The following is an 18835-nucleotide window of genomic DNA, read 5'->3' as shown; positions in this document are numbered from 1 at the left end:
TACCCCTGTGCCAGCTCCGCCCCTCACCCCTCGCAAACCACTCAATGTAGCCAGACTTGTGAGATGAAAACAGAAGCAGTGCCAAATGCACATCTACATCCAGGAAGTGGATGTATTCTTAGCCCTGGGCATAATTAATGACCAACAGGGCTCCTGGCGTGTAAACACCTGTATGCAAATGATTTGACAGGGAGCGGGATGGGTATAGGGTAGGGCAAATGGCAGGATAGCAGAGGGGCGCTTGGAGAGCAGGATTACATCATGCTACGCTCAGCACAAGCGGCGGACAATGAATAGGGTGTCTCCTGGTCTGTACTGTGCATAACACACCAACCAAGAACCAACGACACTGGGAAAAATCTGGAGGTAGGCAGCCGACCTCGCTTAAGGTAAAAACCTTGAGACCGAGCAACGCACGCTGTTTCTACACTGCACACAACTCAGATGTGTATTGTTAGCCGCAGCCCCTCCCCTCGAGCTGTTAAGCATCTTTCTCTCGGTGAAGAGGATGGCAGGTCATCCAATGTCCCGAGGGGCGTCTCTGCACACCTGTTGTCCGTAGGGTGGGGGCCCTTGAGAGCCAACCGCTGTATGATAATGCACGTCTCATTGTAAGGAGGGCCTCATCACCAGCATTTGGACTGAGGCAAAAAGCTGGATCGATCCGATCGGTCTCGGTAAGGTTAGAAATCTGGGCTCATAAAAAAAAGCATTTGCATGCAATAGGTCTCGCAGATACACGCGTTTAAGCTATTGGCATTGTAAATCACAATGCCATTTATTTCTGTCTTCAAAACCAACACGTAAATAAAAGGTTTGTCATTTACAATGTCAATAGCTCAAACTTTTGCAAATGCGAGCCCTATTGCATTGCAAATGCTTGTTTCCAGGCTATCCTGGGACTCTTTGTCACCCATATAAAGGTACCTATTTTGCCTTGTAGCTTGGCTATATCTTCTGTCTTAAATAGTAATGGGTATGAATTGTATAAGAAAGTGATTTTCGGTAAAATGATTATTTTCACAAGGTTGACCCTCCCATAGATGTTTAAAGGTAGGTTGGCCCATCGAGTAAGTAAACTGGCAACCTCTTTAGAGATCCTCCTCCAATTCACTTTTGGGATATCCTCCAGATTCTGCGCTAACTGGACCCCTAAATACCTAATTTGACTCTTTAGCCCCTGATATCTTTTGACTTAAATCCACTCCATTATTTCTGTTTTCTCTTTATTAATTTTATATCCTGAGATCTCGCCACATTTTTCTGCCATCTCAAATAACCGAGGGATGGTCTCTTTTGGATTTATTGTATAAAGGAGCAGATCGTCTGCATAGAGAGCCGTTTTAAGTTCTAAATCTCCCATCCTATTGAGTTGAATAACAGAATCCATCCTAAGCCAGCTGACAAAAGGCTCAATGTAAAGATTGAATAAAAGTGGTGACACGGGGCATCTATGCCTTGTTCCCCTCGAGATGTTAAACCAGTCTGTCAGCTCTCCATTTACCAAGACCTTCGCTTTATGACAAGAGTACACTCTCCTCATCGCTTGAACAAAGTTATCGGGGAAACCGAAGATTTTTAAACTTCCCCAAAGATATGTCCAATTAACTTGATCGAACACTTTAGCAGTGTCTATTGCTACTATTGGCAGAGGTGCCTTATTGGCTTCAGCCATGTCTAGGGCCCCCATTACCTGAATGGTTAGCTCATTTAACTGCCTCCCAGGTATAAAACCCCCCTGATCTGAGTGGACTACCTCCTTTATAACCTTTGGCACTCTCGCCGCCAGTATGCCTGTAAAAAGCTTATACTCCGAATTTAATAAAGATATAGGTCTATAGGACTCTATCAACTGTGGGTCCTTATTTTGTTTTAGTATTAGGGTAACTGTAGCTTCTTCCCATGAGCATGGGGTATTTTCTCCTTTTATATAGATTTTGTTAAACATGTTTTAAAGTTAGTTAATTCCATCTAAAACCCCTGCATAAAACTCGCTAGAAAGCCCATCTGGACCCGCAGCCTGTTTTATATGAACAATACTTGTCTTTATGCTTTCGTACAGTGTAGTAATAATCTACCCAGCAAGACTGTTGGTTTTAACATATGCTTTTCACAATAAATAGTTCAGTCTTCCTGACCTTATCATAATTTTTCCTAATAAACTTTTCCCAATTAATCAATCAGACCTACTGCTTTGAGCTTTATCACTATTTCTAACTAGAGTGCATCGTTTCAGCATAATCTGTGCAATTTGAGTGTTTTTTTTTTAAAAAGTTCAACTTTTGCCAATTCAAATTAAGTAGAGCGAGAGAGATACATCAACCTGCTAGAGGAGCCACGGCCCCCTCAGGGGTGCTTTTTAAAGCATTTTCTCTGTTAATCACATGAGGTTCATAGACCAGTCAATTCTTGCAGAATGGATGTTAATTTTCTTTATAAAGAGTTAGTCTTGCTGTTTTTAAAGTTTCTCACCTGACCTATTTAGCATAAGTCATAATTTGAAATCATTGTGCTGCTTTATCATTACCAACTATATATATATATATATTTTTATTTTTTAGTTCAACGATCTGTTTATAAAGATCTGGTGTTGCTTTTGCAGAAGGATATTTATCTGTCCAGCTCACAGCTGAAATCGAAGGTAAACTGCTTTCCTTGTTAGTATCTAGTTTCTATTTCATATTGTATGAACAGAGTACCGACACCAACATGAGTTTTCTTTGGTAACCTGAAAAGTTGATGCAGAAATTATCAAACCATGTGTCTTATAAGAGGGCTGAGCATAGATGGAAAATAATTATTCAGTAAAACTGGCACAAATTTATTACAATTAGTTTCCTTTCAACATTTTACTCCTTTTTGTACCCTGACTAGTCTAGTGAAAACCTGATTGTCTCCTGTGATGGAAGGCGGAGCTGTTCTTGGTTATTTTTTGCTACATGGTAACCTGTATGGTCTAAATATGAACAGTTGTATTGGGTTATTGCAACCCTTGCTAACACTTCACCTGCTGTGTAGTTTCTATTAACCTACATAGGATTTGCGCGCAACATAGACTGTGGGATTTGTGTCTAGACTGATTCCAGGCACTCCCACTGGGTGTGGTCAGCTGTATACCAGCTAGCTCACAGTGCCACTGTAAACTCCTCTTACCAAGGAGAGAATAGTTCTTGGCAACTATTGAACATGACAACCCTGTGGAAACCGTACAGTACTTTTCACTCAGTCACTCGTGCTCACTTTGTCTCAGAGAGATACACAGAATAAACAGTGGGGGTGTTTTCAAAAATCATTTATTGAACCAGTGACATTCTAGTGTAAAATAGGTGTGCTGAAACCACCATTAGACAGAAACCAATATAAATGATTAAAAGCACCAACAGAGTAAAAGGATAGTAGATTCCTACCATAGTGCTAAAACAATGAATACAGGCAGTATATATAAAGACATGACAGTAATAATGCATACTCCTACGATGCAACCCTAACTAGATGTACCAACGTGTACCTAGCATGTATGTAGGTAAAGATCCGAAAATATCCCTAAGATAAAGCCAACCCAGTTACCTGAAGTGAGAGACACTGGGACCCAGTCTTGGTCTCGAGAAGGACACCTCGTAAGGGATGTCGGACCACTGTGAGCTGGAGTGTCTGCATGCAGGCACGTCAGTGTGTTAGGATGGAAGTCCTTTTTCTCCTCTCCCGCCTCAGCAAAGATATGGTGTTGACATACCAAAGTTGTACCCTCAGGGGGTCTACCTTGCTGTGTCATGTTGATCTAGGATGACGGAAGGAATGACCTTTCTACATAGTTATTATGCAAGAGATGTTGGTCCTGCTGAGATTCCAAGATCCTCATGCACAAACAACGTTTGAGCAGTACCGTAACTAGGAAAAAGGTCAGTATGAAGAACTGTTATGTAGCGTAATGGCAGGAGAGCTATAGGTGAAAGGTCTGGTTACTACCTGAGCCTATAATGGAGTACCTGTATGAAACATTACACCCACTCCTCCGACAGGACAACATACTAAAAAATCATCATGTACTTCTAGAATACCCAAACAACTAATAAGTCCATAAAAAGGGCCATGAAAACAAGTAAGAAATGCTAACATTGTAGCATAAACGGTAGAAGTCTATTATAATATGTTCGTATAAATTGTTTGAACTACTATGGGTGTCTGAAAGCCATGCTGTACAGCAACAGAAGCAAAACGGGGTTTTTGTTTTCAAATTCCAAATTTGGTTGTTTTGAAAAGGGGCCAAATTTTTCCCAGTGCACGATGAGCCAAATGTTTGTCCTGTTTGGGAGACGCAACATCACTGTTTGCAATCATAAACGACGGTCCCTCAAACACCTCACAGATCGGGTAAATCGAGCACAAATTATCTTCTGTATTGCCTACAGATGATGCTGGGGAAGCCTGTTTGACATCCAAGGTCAACGTGCTTGTAGAGGAGTCAGTCTCCATTCCAACAGGAGCTGAAGCATCCTGTAGTGGCTCTAAGAACGCAAACCTCAACATGGGAATCCGCTGAGGACTTAGCAGTACATGGTCCGTTATCGGGTTCCAATTAAGCATCCACGTCTGGTGGCACAACCGATGGAAGTGTTTGAGATCGAGCACTCATTGTTGTCCGCAGAACAAGCATCGGAGGGCAGGCAAAACAGTCAATCTAGACTGGTTGAAACAATAGAAACCAAGACTCGCTTAGGTCTCGAAGGCGAGGTGTCCAGATGGAGTACCATGCGTTCATGGTATTGGCGCTTCAAGGGCGTTTTTTCCATCTCCTTGGTGACTGGGACAGCCATTGTGTAGTAGAAAAATGACAACCCGGGTTCCTGCTAAAAGTAACCGGATCAGCTGAAGTCCTCCAAAAATGCTCCCGAATACGGAGTGGATGAAGTTGGGAATAACTTCAAAGACTGTCTGAAAGGTGCTTAGCAGTCCAGAACCCATGGTCTTAAATGGGTGTACTGTACCCTTCGTATCAGACATGTTCAAGATACGTTGTACCATTTAGATGAAATGGAAAGGCCATTTGTTCGTATTAGTGCCTGTATCTCAGCTGAGGACCATGCGACCTGAAGTTCAAAAGTCTCTCGAGTGAAGGTTAAGGGCACGCTTTTCTGTAAAAGCATGGCTATTATTCAGCTCAGAGTAGCAAACCGTGTAAAGGAAACATTCAACGAAGGCCATAACGGGGCCTCCCTGACTGTGTGGGTCGGTGGCAACAATACTTGCATACAACAAGTAACCTTGGAGCCTACAGTGACAAGATTTGTGATGCCCAGAAGCATCCCACAGAAACCTTTATTATTGAGCATCAAGTAACTCCCATTGGAGAGCAACCTGAATACCAGATTAATCACGGCAGCCGAGGACCCATTCAAATGACAGGACATGTTTGCAACTGAACCATTACAGGCTCTGTGAAGCATGATATTCTGGCATATGAGAGATCCACTTAGAGAGCTCACCGTTTGTACCGCTTAAACACTTCCATGCCCTCACTCCTGCATCAAAATCTGTATGGCACTTCTCAAGATTCCTTGATGAATTCCTAACAATCTCCTCATATCTGCCTGCCTGTTGGCAATATTGAAACTAGTTGTGAATGGTAATGTTACATGGCCATGAATTGACCATTCCGTGGATGGTGACTCCGCCACCTTGAAAGGTCCAGTGTTTCAATACGCAGCATTGTACATTTTGCTCCTCTTTGTGCTATTGTTATCTGCTGCTTAGTTCATTTGTATGCAGAGAACAAGAACGTACTGTTGTTAAATTGCCAGGGCACATAACCTGACCGCAATGGTTGTAGCGTCCAGCTTAACAACATAATAGAGCGTAATTGAGACTGTCCATACTCTAGTATGGACAAATCCTGTTCTAGTATATCAATAGCAGAAGATGCAATAGTGCCATGTTAATGTAGTCCTACCATTATCGCACGATCAGTGGGGACACTGTTCCGTGATAATGGGCGCATGTATGTAAAGATTGGAGTAGAGGAGAAATAAGAAAAGAAGTGGTGAGGGAAAAGGAAAAGGGGCAGATGTATATCCCCAGATTCAAGGATCCAATCCCGAAGGGGAAGACCAAGTCTTTCCTCTTATTCGCCCTCACACACCCAGAAGGATGTCATGCAAAGAACGGGAAAAGATCCTGTGAAGGACAGTGGTGTGGAGCGTTTCTTCAGGACCTAAAAATAAAACCTGCATCATTGTAAGGTTTTTGAAGGGTGCTCTTTCCTGTGCACCTACCCACAACCAGCGCAGCGCAGCGCAGCATAGCCTTTGGAGCCAGAACTTTTACTGAGAGGGCAATACGTGGACAGATCTACTTACAGAGATCATTTGACTTCTCTAGGGACTGTATCCTAGGGTTCACCACGAGCGAGCTTACCCTTCAGACAGGGTTACCATCACGGAACCCTTCTCCTCTGTTCCTCACTGACATGCACTTTTACACCCTTTATTTTTAGGTCCTGAAGAAACACTACAGATCATTAGGACTTTCCCAGCGTGAGACATGTCGACCTTGTGATTAGTTACACTGGCACTTTGAGTCCTAACGCAACTCACTAACCAGTTGGTTTTTTAATCTACCAAGGACACCTCGAGAATAAATCACCCAAAAGCGGATGTATTTAGGCAGTTTTAACTTTCTTCGCACGCACCACACCACTATCCTTCACAGGATTTTTTCCCGTTCTTTTCCCGCCCCCACACCTGCTCGCATCAAGCGGCTTTTTCTCTTTTTCAAAAAGATCTCCGCCAAAGAGACCCTTTGTGGGCCCATCAGACATTGCAGCGCCAGTCTGATGAGGAGCAAAAAAATCCAGATGATGAAGCATGACATCCTTCTGGGTGTGTGAGGGCAAATAAGAGGCAAGACTTGTTCTTCCCCATTGGGATTGGATCCTTGAAACAGGGGATATACATCAGCCTATTTTCCTTTCCCCTCACCACTTCTTCTCTTGTCTTATTTCTCCTCTAATCCAATCTTTCTCTCCCCTTCCAATTTGGGTGACATACATGCGCCCATTATCACGGAACAGTGTCCCCACTGATCTTGCTATTATTTGAGGAGCATGGACACAGGACCTTAACGAGCTCCTGGTCCCCCCTTCTTTTTTGTTGATTCCGTCATACCATTATCAACTACCGCCAAGGCTTTTCTAGGTTAATTGGATCAATTTCACTGTGTCCCTCCGCTGCTTTCTGTTGAGAGATTTTCCAGATTTCATTATGACCAGTATATAAAACGTTTCTGAAGTGGTTTTTGGGGACCTATTAAAAAGTCACTTAAACCTATGTTTTCTGATTAGTAACCACAATGTGAAATTCGCCCGGAGACACTGCTGTGTGGCCCAGCTGCCTACACATAACTAGCCGAAAAGTCCCCCCCTTGATAATGGGTACCTGGCTGGCAGCTGCGTATTATTGCATCTGCAAGGGTATATGCGTACATTACTGCCTGTATTTGAACACTGTAGTGCGTACATTCCTGTGCATGTTGTCTCTCACGCAGACATGTGATGTAAAGCTACTTTACAACAGCCTATTTCAATGTATGCATAATAAACATTGTGTGTGAGAGTCATTGGGGAGTCGTGTCAGCTCTTTAGGACGTTCCGCAGCATGCATGCTGTACAAGCGCTACAGAACAGGCTGACATTAAGACACCCTACCCCCCTCCCACTCCCCTGCTGTGCAGTCATAGAAATGGATGCACAACCTGAGGATGATTGGCAAACTTCCTTCCATCCTTCCAGACATGTCCTGACGGCTTCACTGTTCTTACTCATCTTAAAGTCCAATACTTTTCATTTCTAAGTACATTGATCCCACTCTATTTGGTTGTGTAGCCTCCTCATTTTAACCGATTACTTTCCTCCCCACCTTACTCATCTTTCCACTCTAGCTCTTCCCCTCACCTATCTCTGAACACCTTCTCTCTATAACTCTACCTTGCTGTAACTCTCATTCTTTCTCTCTTCACTCTACCTCTCACTTATGTATGGAAATAACTGTTTCTCTATGTGACATCTCTTTCGCTGTCTATCACTTTCACGCCCATGCATTCTCTCACATATGTAAAAAAAATCCATTACAGCACCAATAGCTCTAACAGAAAATATGAGACCAATTGCATTGCAAATGCTTGTTCCATTTCTAGCAGGTTAGGAGCCCGCATGAATTAAACCAGTGTGTTGAATGATTTGTATTTGTTGTCATGTAGTTTGCCAATAAATATCCCTCAACCTGTCTGTATTTGGGCCCAAATCAAGGGACAATGTTTACAAGCATGTTTTTTTTAATTTTTGGAACTGAGGACAACTTTTTCCCCCCAGAGTATATTGATTATGGCAAGCCAACGCTAACCTATTCCACAATCCATATGTTGGAATACGTCGCATGTGTATTTGTATTTGTATTTGGTATTTCTAAAGCGCAACTATCGCTCCGAAAGGAGCATCCTGGCGCTGAGAGAAAAACAGTGTGCAGAAGTTGAAAAATAGAAGGTTAGATGAAGGTCATTACATAATCATCAGGGAGGGAGTAGATCCATGTTTTAAGATGCTTTCTGAAGTGGTTTTCTTGCGTTAGGGATCTGAGATTGTTGGGAATTGAATTCCAGGCTTTAGCAGATAGGAAGGACAAGGACTTGCCTCCTTTCGTTTTGTATTTAAATTTCGGCAACTTAATCAGGTCTTGATTTGAGGATCTCAGGGTCCTTAAGGGATTGTAATGGGGAAATTTTCTGATGAGATAAAGTGGACCAGTGCCGTTATATGCGCGAAAAGTTATAATTAGAATTTTAAACAAAATTCTTTTGGGGAGTGGCAACCAATGAAGGGTTTTCAAGGCGGCCGAAGCTGTGTTATGGTGGGACGTTAGACCAATCGTCTAGCATACTTTATCCAGTGTTTGGACCATTGTCCAGGTCATTACTATTAATTAGCATCACTGCCTCCAGAGGTGAAAGGGGAGAAACTGATCGTAAACGTGAGGATTTGTACAAAATCCTTTTTTGAGAGATCTGGGCAAGTCTATAGAAGTCCTAAACCCACTTTTACAGATTTTAACCAGAAGCTTTGTGATTCCGGACTCTCCAGTGTTTTTTTTCTTTCTGCAGGGTGAGCTTTCCTTCGAACGTGACTTTCTGGTGGAAGGCGGAAGGCTTGGTGAACTTAACAATGGTACGAAATACCGGGAGGTGCGCCAGTACCGGACTGATCACCACCTCGTGCGCTTCTATTTCTTGACCCGGGTTTACTCCGATTACCTGGAGAGCATTCTGGCAGACTTCAGGACGGGACCACAGCCAGATGTCCTAATCTTCAATTCCTGTGTCTGGGATGTTTCAAGGTAAAGTGGGCAGTGGAATGGTGTTTGTCTGAATATGAATGTATCCTGAAAATATGAATTACACCATTCTGCATAAAGATTTTAGAAGAGTGACAAATCAGAGTTAGACTTCTATGAAGCTAGAGGTGGAAATGGGGATGTGTACAACTTTTTCAGCCTTTTATATTTCCTCAGTATATTTCATTTGAAATGTGAACATATTCATTGCTTGAAATTGATTATTTAGACCGTGGTTCTTTTTAGCAACATCTACCATTTGGTAGTCCTGTAGCAGAAAGATCCTGCTGTGTAGGAGTGGTATTTTATGGCTGCCACGTTTGGTCCTACTGTGTAGATCCTTAGACCACAACTATGTAAGTACCAGTGACGGTCGTGCTCTCCGCAGTAACCCTGAGCCAATATCCATGAGTAGGTTTCATTCTTGCCTTTTGTATCTCTAGTTAAACAGACTGTAGTTGTACTGAAGGTCGCGGGGTCAAAAACCCAAGTGACCCCCCTTGCAAAAGCAGGTGGTTTTGAGATAGGCAACTTTGATGTCGCCTCACTACGTTTTGGGCCCTTGCCTGTCGCGGGTACTTGCGCCTCCCACACAAGTGAGGCACCATTTTTATCGGGAGACCTGGGGGACGCTGGGTGGTAGGAAATGTGTGCGAGCCCAGTGATGCCACACTTTCCCACACAAAACTGTGGCAAAAAACAGATTTTTTTTTCAGCTAAATTTGAGGTTTGCAAGGGATTCTGGGTAAGGAAATGGGCAATCCTCGCAAGCCATACCTCCTTGGAAGCCCCCGGGTATCTACTTTTCAGAAATTTGTGGGTTTGGTAGGTTTCCCTATGTGCCTGCAGAGCTAGGGTTCACTAACTACAGCTAGGCACTTAGCCAAAAAAGGGTAATTTTCACTGCGAAATTGAGGTGTGACCACGTTGCGTTTTGCGCCGTTTCCTGTCACAGGCACTAGACCGACCCACACAAGTGAGGTACCACTTTTCTTGGAAGACTTTGGGAAACGCGGGGTGGGTGGAAATTTCTGGCTCCACGCAGATTCCAGAACTTTCCACCTCAGAAATGTGGGGAAAATGTGTGTTTTTTTTTAACAATCCTTTAGGTTTGCATGGGATTCTGGGTAACAGAAGCTATTGGGAGGCAGTCAAGTCACCCCATCCTGGATTCCCCTGGGTGTCTACTTTTCAAAAATGTATAGGTTTGCTAGGTTTCACTAGGTGCCGGCAGAGCTTGGGTTCAAAAACGACTGCTAAACACTTCGCAAAAAAGGGTACATTTTCATTGTGAAAATGTGGTGTGTTCACGTTGGGTTTTGAGCCCTTTCCGGTCGTGGACACTATGTCTACCCACACAAGTGAGGTACCATTTTTATCCGGAGACTTAGGGGGATTCAGATTTGTAAAGCAACTGTTATTACTTATTGATTTTAGATGCATTTCTGCCTTCCAAATGAAAGACATTGTGTAAAAAAGAAGTCATTTTTAAAAAGGACCAATAATTCTTTCATACCGATTTTTCCATGTATACATTTTCACACAATAATTGCTATATACCAGGTACATAATAAAAAGCCATTGCAAATTGCTACTATGTTTTTGACTCTGGGTTCGTCATGTTCTTGGTGAACCTACAAGTCCTATATATCCCCACAACCAGGAAGATCCAGTGGATGTAAGGGTATATTGCTTTCAAAGAGCTGTTATAATTACAAGAAGTTACAGGTGAAAACGTTGACACAAAAGGCTTTTTTTTTCAACTAATTTTCAATTTTTCCAATATTTAACTGTTAGTTTCTATAAAGAAACCTTGATGGATCTACACATGTGACCCCTTTCTGAATTCAGATTTGTGTCTCCTTTTCTTAAATGTATAGCTTTCCAGGATCCATTATTGCTTTCACACTCATTTTTACCATTAACTGGAAAGAGGTTAAAAGCACTAAAAATAGCAAAAATAGGCTACGTCCCAGGAAAATGCCAAAACGGTGTAAAAAATGTTGGTTTTCTGACAAAAGTCTGTCATTCCCTAAAAGCTGGGGAAATGGTGATTTCAGCCCCACAAAGCCTTTTTTGATAACATTTGCAGGAGAAAAAACCACGCACCTGACTCCCGTTGTAAACGAAAATTTTTGCTGCCTCTCCCCCAGTGCTTCCAACATCCAAAGTCTGCTCATGGCATCACGTACCTCCTAAACAGCAAGAGTAGCATGTCACCGGGTAAGAAGTCCCCGACACCCACTAAGGGCAGCAGACCCGAAGCATGCTGGATCCGAGTGCAAGAGGGGAACTGAGAAGGAAAGGGGGTTCTGTAGATTACCATTTCAGCCCTCACACTAGGTGCTCTATGCGCACATCATTGCACCCAGCTTTTTGAAGAGAGCATAACACAGGGCCTTGTGAACATCGTCCAAGGGAGCAATTGGCCCTATCCCAGTCATTGCCACATACGAACCACAACGCAGCTTCCCAATCCCCATTGGTATGCCACAATGCAACCAACCCCATATGAGACCTTTAGGAAGGCATCCTGTGACCTGCAGGAAGCAGCCTAAAAGTAGCCAAAAACCAAAGCTTTCAGAAACTGGGTATGGTCACTTCATCCACCGTCATTATGGAAAACTACTATACACGCCACGTGAAGGGACCTGAGGAACATAAACTTGTCCTCAGGACACTTTGCATTTACCCACAACCCCCCAAAATTGCAACATGCCCTCTTCCTTTCATGGCAAATCATGCATGTTCAGGTCAAAAGGGACCATCCGCATTAATAAAACCACGCACACGTACACACAACCACACACACACACACACATGTATGTCAGAGAAAGTAGGGTATGAGAGGGCCAACAATGCCCATAAAACAATTGTTTGGTAAAAAAAGAGACATTCACAACCATGAAGATTGTCCCACTAAGACACTCACCTCCGTCTTTGTGAAGGGGGAGGACCAAGTGACCCACAAAATAAAATTCAGACAACCCATGTCCAAAACTCACCGATTACTAAACAATTATGCCCTAGGTGGGGTCCCCCATTCAGTAACCTCCATATATTGCCTGAAATGGACGTTTTTGCTGGGTTATCCCCAAACATTTGCTTCTTCAGGGCTCGAAAAATTCACTCGACCGCTCGCATTTGCGAGTTAGATTAATTCAGGACGAGTTATTTGTAGGTCCTACATGCCCTTTCTGGTGAGTAGGAACACAAACTGACACTTGACCTCTGCCTCTGAAAGCAGAGGAAATGTGACAAGATAACAAGATTTAAAGGCATCTCTGCCCACAAGGTAAATGAGCAATAAAAATGCTTTTAAATCTTGTAACTTGTCATATTTGCTCCGCTTTCAGAGTTAGATGTCAAGTACATTTCAATTAGGTTGAGGAGATTTTGTAGGTTACTAGTCCTGCAGGTCTAGTGCATTTTTAAAGATTTTTCGAGCCCTGTTCTTCCTCCTTTATTTTACCTGACCTGCACTTGTTGGCTGTAGGACTCTGGGCACTTTACCACTTTTGATCAGTGCTGAAGTGCATATTTTCTCTGTGTAAGTCGTTATTGTCATTGGTTATCCATGATTGGCATATTTGTCTTACCAGTAGAGTGTGCCAGGGCTAGTAACTCAAATGCTACTAGCGGACTTGCAGCACAGATTTTGCCACCCACATGAGTAGCACTGAAAAGAGGTCTCAGGCCTGCCACTGCAGTGCCTGTAAGCAGTTTAACTGCCATGTCGACCTGGCCAGTGTATCCATTTGCCAGGCCTCACCCTTCCCTTTTCTTACACATTAGACACCCCTATGGTAGGCCCAGGTTACCCCCCTGTGCAGGATGCAGTGTATGTGAATGGTAAGACATGAACTAGTGTGGGTAACCTTTCCGGATAGTGAAATACTGCCAATTTCGTTGTTCACTATTGAAAGGCTATCTTGCCCATAGGCCAGAAGGGGGAATACTGTGTAACCTGTTTACCTGCATATCTTCCCATAGGAATGAGCTAGAAAATTGGAGTCTGGTATCCCTGAACTCCGAATTTAACAACACATCTTTTAGGAAGGATGGTTTTTACATTCTGTGTTTGAAAATAGCACTTTTAGAAAGTAACGATATAGGTCACTCACTAGCAAGCTAACCTACAACCCACAGCTCTTATCCAACAGGTCTGCAATCAACCTGCAAGTGCAACACCTTTACTGGGGCCCACAAGCTAATCAGAAGCAACCTCTGAAGTCCCATCGAGGCCCGTGGATTCAGGCCGACAGAGACCATGGACTGTTTTTCATTTAAATTTTTTCCAAACACTATTTACACTGTGCCAATCAAAGTAACTTCTGGATGCCAGCAAGCTACAAACCACCCCTCCAGACGCCATCCCTAGACCTGCAGTATTCTAAAAGTTATGTATTATTGCTCCTCCAAGAAATCTGCCTGGTCACATGTAAACTACATCAAGAGTTCTACAATGCTTGTGTAGGGACCTCCCATCTCACACTGAGCCAAAAGCTAGTACTCCACATGCACTACACAGCACACTCCTACACAACACATGGTACCAATACATGACCGCTGTGGCATAACCACGCATGGCATTACGTTGTCAATACAATGCCATTAGAGGTGTAAATTGTACAATGTGGAATTACAGCCACGGAGCAACAGGCACTGACTTCTGCTGAAGCGTTCTAAGCAAATCCGTATTACCACAAAAACAAACACTGCTAAACTCTGCTAATACTTTACCTTCTAGTCTTCGCCACAAATTTTGCTCAGTTGAAAGAACAGCCACTGAGCACCCGGTGTTGACTTTTGGGGTATTGTGGATTTTAATGCACCTGCTGAAGCGTTCTGCCCCTCCAGCTAATTTCTGACTGCTATAAAAATGTCACAGTAATGTGATTATTGAAGCTGCTGGAGAGAGATAATTTTGAACTTGTGAAACTTTCAATTCCTAAAATAGCTCGGAGGGTTAGTATGCCTGCTGCAAGGCATGTGTTACATGCTGATCACATAGTGCATGTAATGTAAATGCGTCATTAATTTAGTGCTTATTTCAGAGATCCTTTTTTTACTTGCAGTTTGTAAATTACACTCAGGTGCCATTACCAGTCCTCAAGGTGCACCATGCAGAAGAGAGCTTGGTTATTGAGACGTGCGCGGCACTGTTAAAGGGTGGTTGTGAGGGAGTCTGTGGAGAAGGTCTCGGGGAGCGGGCCGCCAACAAACCCTGTCGCTCCGGGTAACGCCAGCACTGAAGCCTGCCCTCTGTGTGCTTAAAAGCAACGCATACATGTTAAGAAATTGTGTTTGTTGGTGCTGGATGACGTACGGAACAAGGGGTTTGGGGTGGTGTTTTTATACTTAATATGGTGTATCAATGAGAACTTACTTGTTTTGGAAATATTTGTGCAGCAAATATTCTTTCAAGAAATAGGGATATTTTGTTGGAGGGATATGGAAGGGTGGGTTTCTAGGCAAGAGATAGGACAATTACTTTTAGGAACAGGTTGCGAGATGGTAAAGGTTTTGGCGGTGTATTAATATTTTGGTACTAAAACGAATACCTGTGTCTATCTAAATCCCATGGAAAATGAAAGAGAAAGGGTTGCCAGCCAAAAACATAGTGTTGTGTCTTATTGTGAACGCCCACTTATGAGGGGCACACAGTTATATCTACTGCTGGTAAGAAATATTCAAAAGAGATTTTACTTAACAAGGCTAAGAATGGGGACATTACATTATCTAGTAGCATTCCCCAGAACAGAAAAGTGTTGCTATCATTTACCAAATTGCCCGTGTGATGGAAAATTTACACAATCCATGTTGCATTTTATCCTTTTTTGTACCTTTTATAGGGATATTTGGAAATCAGTTTAAAAACCCTTTTTTAGATCAAGTATGCTTTTTAATTATAAATATGCTTTTCAATTTGTATGTAGTCTGGAAAATGTGAAAATAATAAATACTGTTATCCGATTTATGCAACTTACAATTAGGAAAAGACAGAATTATTCACATATGAATATTTTGACATATGAAAATTTGGATGACTATCCTTAGTCTTGCTCTTTATTATCTATGTTGACAAATTGTGGCACCTTGCACTTTATGTACCGTAATGCACTTTTATGCATTATCACTTTACATCTCATGTCTGGATGCACTGAATTTTGAATATTTGTAGTGTATTATTGACTCCAATCTTCCATGTGTATTTTATTATGGAATTTTGCACTTTGTGTCAGTATTTCGTTTTAGCCTGCCTCTTTTCTAGCTGATGAATTTTAAACTATTAGCTCTAAAAAAAATAATTATGAAGTACTGTAGGAATGTTTTCCTTGATTAGTATGCTTTTATGATGATACTTGTTGCACCAAATAAAATTTATTTTGACTTTGACTTTGAATACCTGTGTCACTCTAAAAACCTTTTATTTAAAATAAAAAAATGTAAGTGATAATTTTATTAGTATTAAAAAAGCACACTTACTTTTGGGAGTGGAATGCCAGATGTAAAAGGGCTTTTGAGTAGGAAATTGTATTTGGATACTCATTTTAATACAGGAGTTTTCATCGGAATTTTATCTTATAAAAAAAAAAATTGGTGTACGTTTTCTATAGTTTAAAAAAAAAAACACTTGCCTTAACTGGGAGCGATTGGCCGAGTTCTTGCTCCAAACTTTCCCGGCTTCCACGCTACAGAGGTCAACAAAAGCCGCCAGAAGGTAGCCATGGTTCAATCTAGATCTCAAAATGCACAAAAGAGAGATCGCGAGAGAAGTGCGACGCCTAGCCCGAGTGGGAGAAAAGGGCCCAAAACAAGAAAAAACAAAGTTACAAACACTAAGGAGCACCTACAGAAGGAAATTGGGAAAAGCAAAATCAGCGTACAAAGAATCTATCTGGCAGCAACTATTATCTGCCAGCAAAAAATCCGGTAGCAGCGATTTTTGGGGGATCATCAATACATTAACAGCCGGTCCAACACTTCAGCAAGAGGCAGGAATCGGTGCAGATATTTGGACAGCCCACTTAAAAACCATGTTTAATAAATCCAAGATGGATCCCGAACAATTACATCAGGGGTAACACCATGACCAAAAGGAAGCACGAGTTGCATCCATTCACGTTGCACCAGAAGGTATTTCATCCCAATTGAACTCCTTTTCCAATGAGCAAAGCTCCCTGACAAATGCGAAAGATCTAAGCAGACTTATAAAGAATCTAAAATCCCAAGGAGCGGCCGGGCCAAACGGCATACTAAATGCAATATTCAGGAATAACCCAGAGTTGTGGTCCTCAGTCCTTACCCCAGTCTTCAATGAGATTTACTTGCACTCCAACATCCCAGCTTCTTGGAGGGGGATCTATCATCCACCCCATATTCAAAAAGGGAGATCACCATAAGCCGCGAAACTACAGATTAATCTCACTGATTGACGTGGAAGCAAAATTGTATGCCTCGTGCCTACTAATCCACCTGCAAGGCTTGATGGAGGAAAAAAACATCCTCTCCAAATTTCAGACAGGATTTAGGCAAGGCATGGGCACGCAATCTAACCTCGCAACTCTAGCTCTCTTGACGGAACAAGCGCAAAGAAGGAAACTTCGCCTGTTTTGTGGACATTAAATCCGCATTTGATAAAGTGAGCCGGTGTCACCTATGGAAAAAAACTCAAAAGATGGGGCCTGCCGAATGTACTGCTCAACGCCATTATAACCCTGAATACTGATACTTGGTCAAGAGTTAAGCTGGGAAATGGGTTGAGTACCACCGCAAGTATTCACACACAAGGCGGCTTGAAACAAGGCTGTGTCCTAGCCCCCAGCCTCTTCAACTTGTATTTATCCGACATAGCTCCACACATTGAAAAACCAGACTGCCACCCCCCGAAATTAGCTAACGAGCCAGTTGCAATCCTTCAATATGCGGACGATATAGTCTTGCTGAGCCAAACCCCAGTGGGGTTACAGAGGTCAATAAATGATCTGGTAGCCTACTTGGACAAGGGACAGCTGGAGCTAGATAAAGAGAAAACAAAAATCGTCCGCCTAGTTGACCGTAGAAAACTAACGTTCAAATGGATGGTCAATGGGGCTCACGTAGAAGAAAAAAGTTCAAATAAATACTTGGGAGTAACTATCAGGCAGGGTACAATTCACAAAGAACATAAACTGGCCCTCAGAGCCAAGGCCCAGTCGCTGATTTATGTCTATAGATTAATTCGAAAAAAACTTGACTGCCCAAACTATCCCATTTGCTAAAAGTAATGGCAGCCCAAATTCTACCCAGTTTGTCCTACGGCCTGGTCCCCTGGTGTGGCAAAGATTCGCATTTACAGAATGAGTTACTGTCAAAAATCTACAAAGCAGTTTTTGATCTGCCGAAATGCGTCTCGCCTGCCCAGCTAAGACTGGAATTTGGTCTCCAGGATCAGAAATACAGGGGATTGAGTAACTTCATTAAATTCTGCCATACTCTCCGATCCTCTGAAGCGGGCACTCTGAACAGCCTTTGCTGGAACGAAATCAAGGCACAGAAGGAGCAAGAAATGCCAAACTCCTGGTGGAGTTTCCCGAGTACTTCTCTGGCTACGATGGAACTTCAACCAGCATGGGACAATGTGATGGACAAAGTTTCTTTTAACAAAATAGTAAATGTCGCGGCCAAAAAGAGATCTTTACTGGAGGATAAAATGGCGCTTACAAAGAGGCGGCATGGATGGACCGTTTTAAAATCGTATATGACGTCAAAGCCTCAACCCTACCTATCTGCCTATTTCAGCTCTCATTTAAAAATGTGTTTTCTAACGTTCAGAATGGGCGTACATGACTCCAAGGACCTATTGCCCTCATGGAAGCCAGCTTTTAACTCAGAAGCTTGTCGACTATGTGGATTTAAAAATGAATCTCTAATCCATTTGCTATGTGCTTGTCCAGCCATCCTAAACCAAAGGAGACCGTACCTAAAAGTGATTTTCATCGAACTGAACATCCGATCTAGCAGACAAGCAGTTATACGCTGGCTGGAGGGCTCGTCATGCACCCTGGCTTGCCGAGGAGTCAAATTTATGAAACTCGTCAATAGTCTCCTATTGCAAGCGGACGATGACTAAATATAATCTCACGTAATCCCACCCCATACCCTTAATTGGGGGTACATATTTTTATATTCGTCTGCTATTTGATTTTAAAACAGTTTGAAGTGCAATTTTATAAGAACTGAGTTTTACACTCTTGCAATTTATGTAAGACAAAGCACCGATACAATTCGATCTTTTATATAGTATGACAATTTAACCGCCTGTGCAGATGTATTCTATTTTTCTAGGGGTGGTTTTTGTAAAGATTTTAAATGAACAATAAAGCTAAACTTCGACACTTGCCTTAACTGACTAGATGCTTACTTTCAGGGGCCGGATACCAGAGGAAAAGTGTGTTCGAGAAGAGATGTGTATT

The 18835-nt window shown here is 42.5% G+C and overlaps 1 protein-coding gene across 2 annotated transcripts in view; it reads left to right on the top strand.

Moving 5' to 3' along the window:
• Window positions 1-18835, top strand: part of LOC144819236 (PC-esterase domain-containing protein 1A-like) — a 359196-nt gene that overhangs the window by 139573 nt on the left and 200788 nt on the right. For both annotated transcript variants that reach the window (XM_078677207.1, XM_078677208.1), the window contains 2 exons: window positions 2562-2641; window positions 9148-9380. In XM_078677207.1, the coding sequence (XP_078533333.1) occupies window positions 2562-2641; window positions 9148-9380 (313 nt within the window). The remainder of the gene's footprint in view (window positions 1-2561; window positions 2642-9147; window positions 9381-18835) is intronic.

Source organism: Lissotriton helveticus, chromosome 2_1, assembly GCF_964261635.1.
Source record: "Lissotriton helveticus chromosome 2_1, aLisHel1.1, whole genome shotgun sequence".
In the NCBI taxonomy this organism is placed as follows: Eukaryota; Metazoa; Chordata; class Amphibia; order Caudata; family Salamandridae; genus Lissotriton; species Lissotriton helveticus.
Note: the sequence above shows the minus strand (reverse complement) of the source record. Positions and strands in the feature narration are given on the sequence as shown.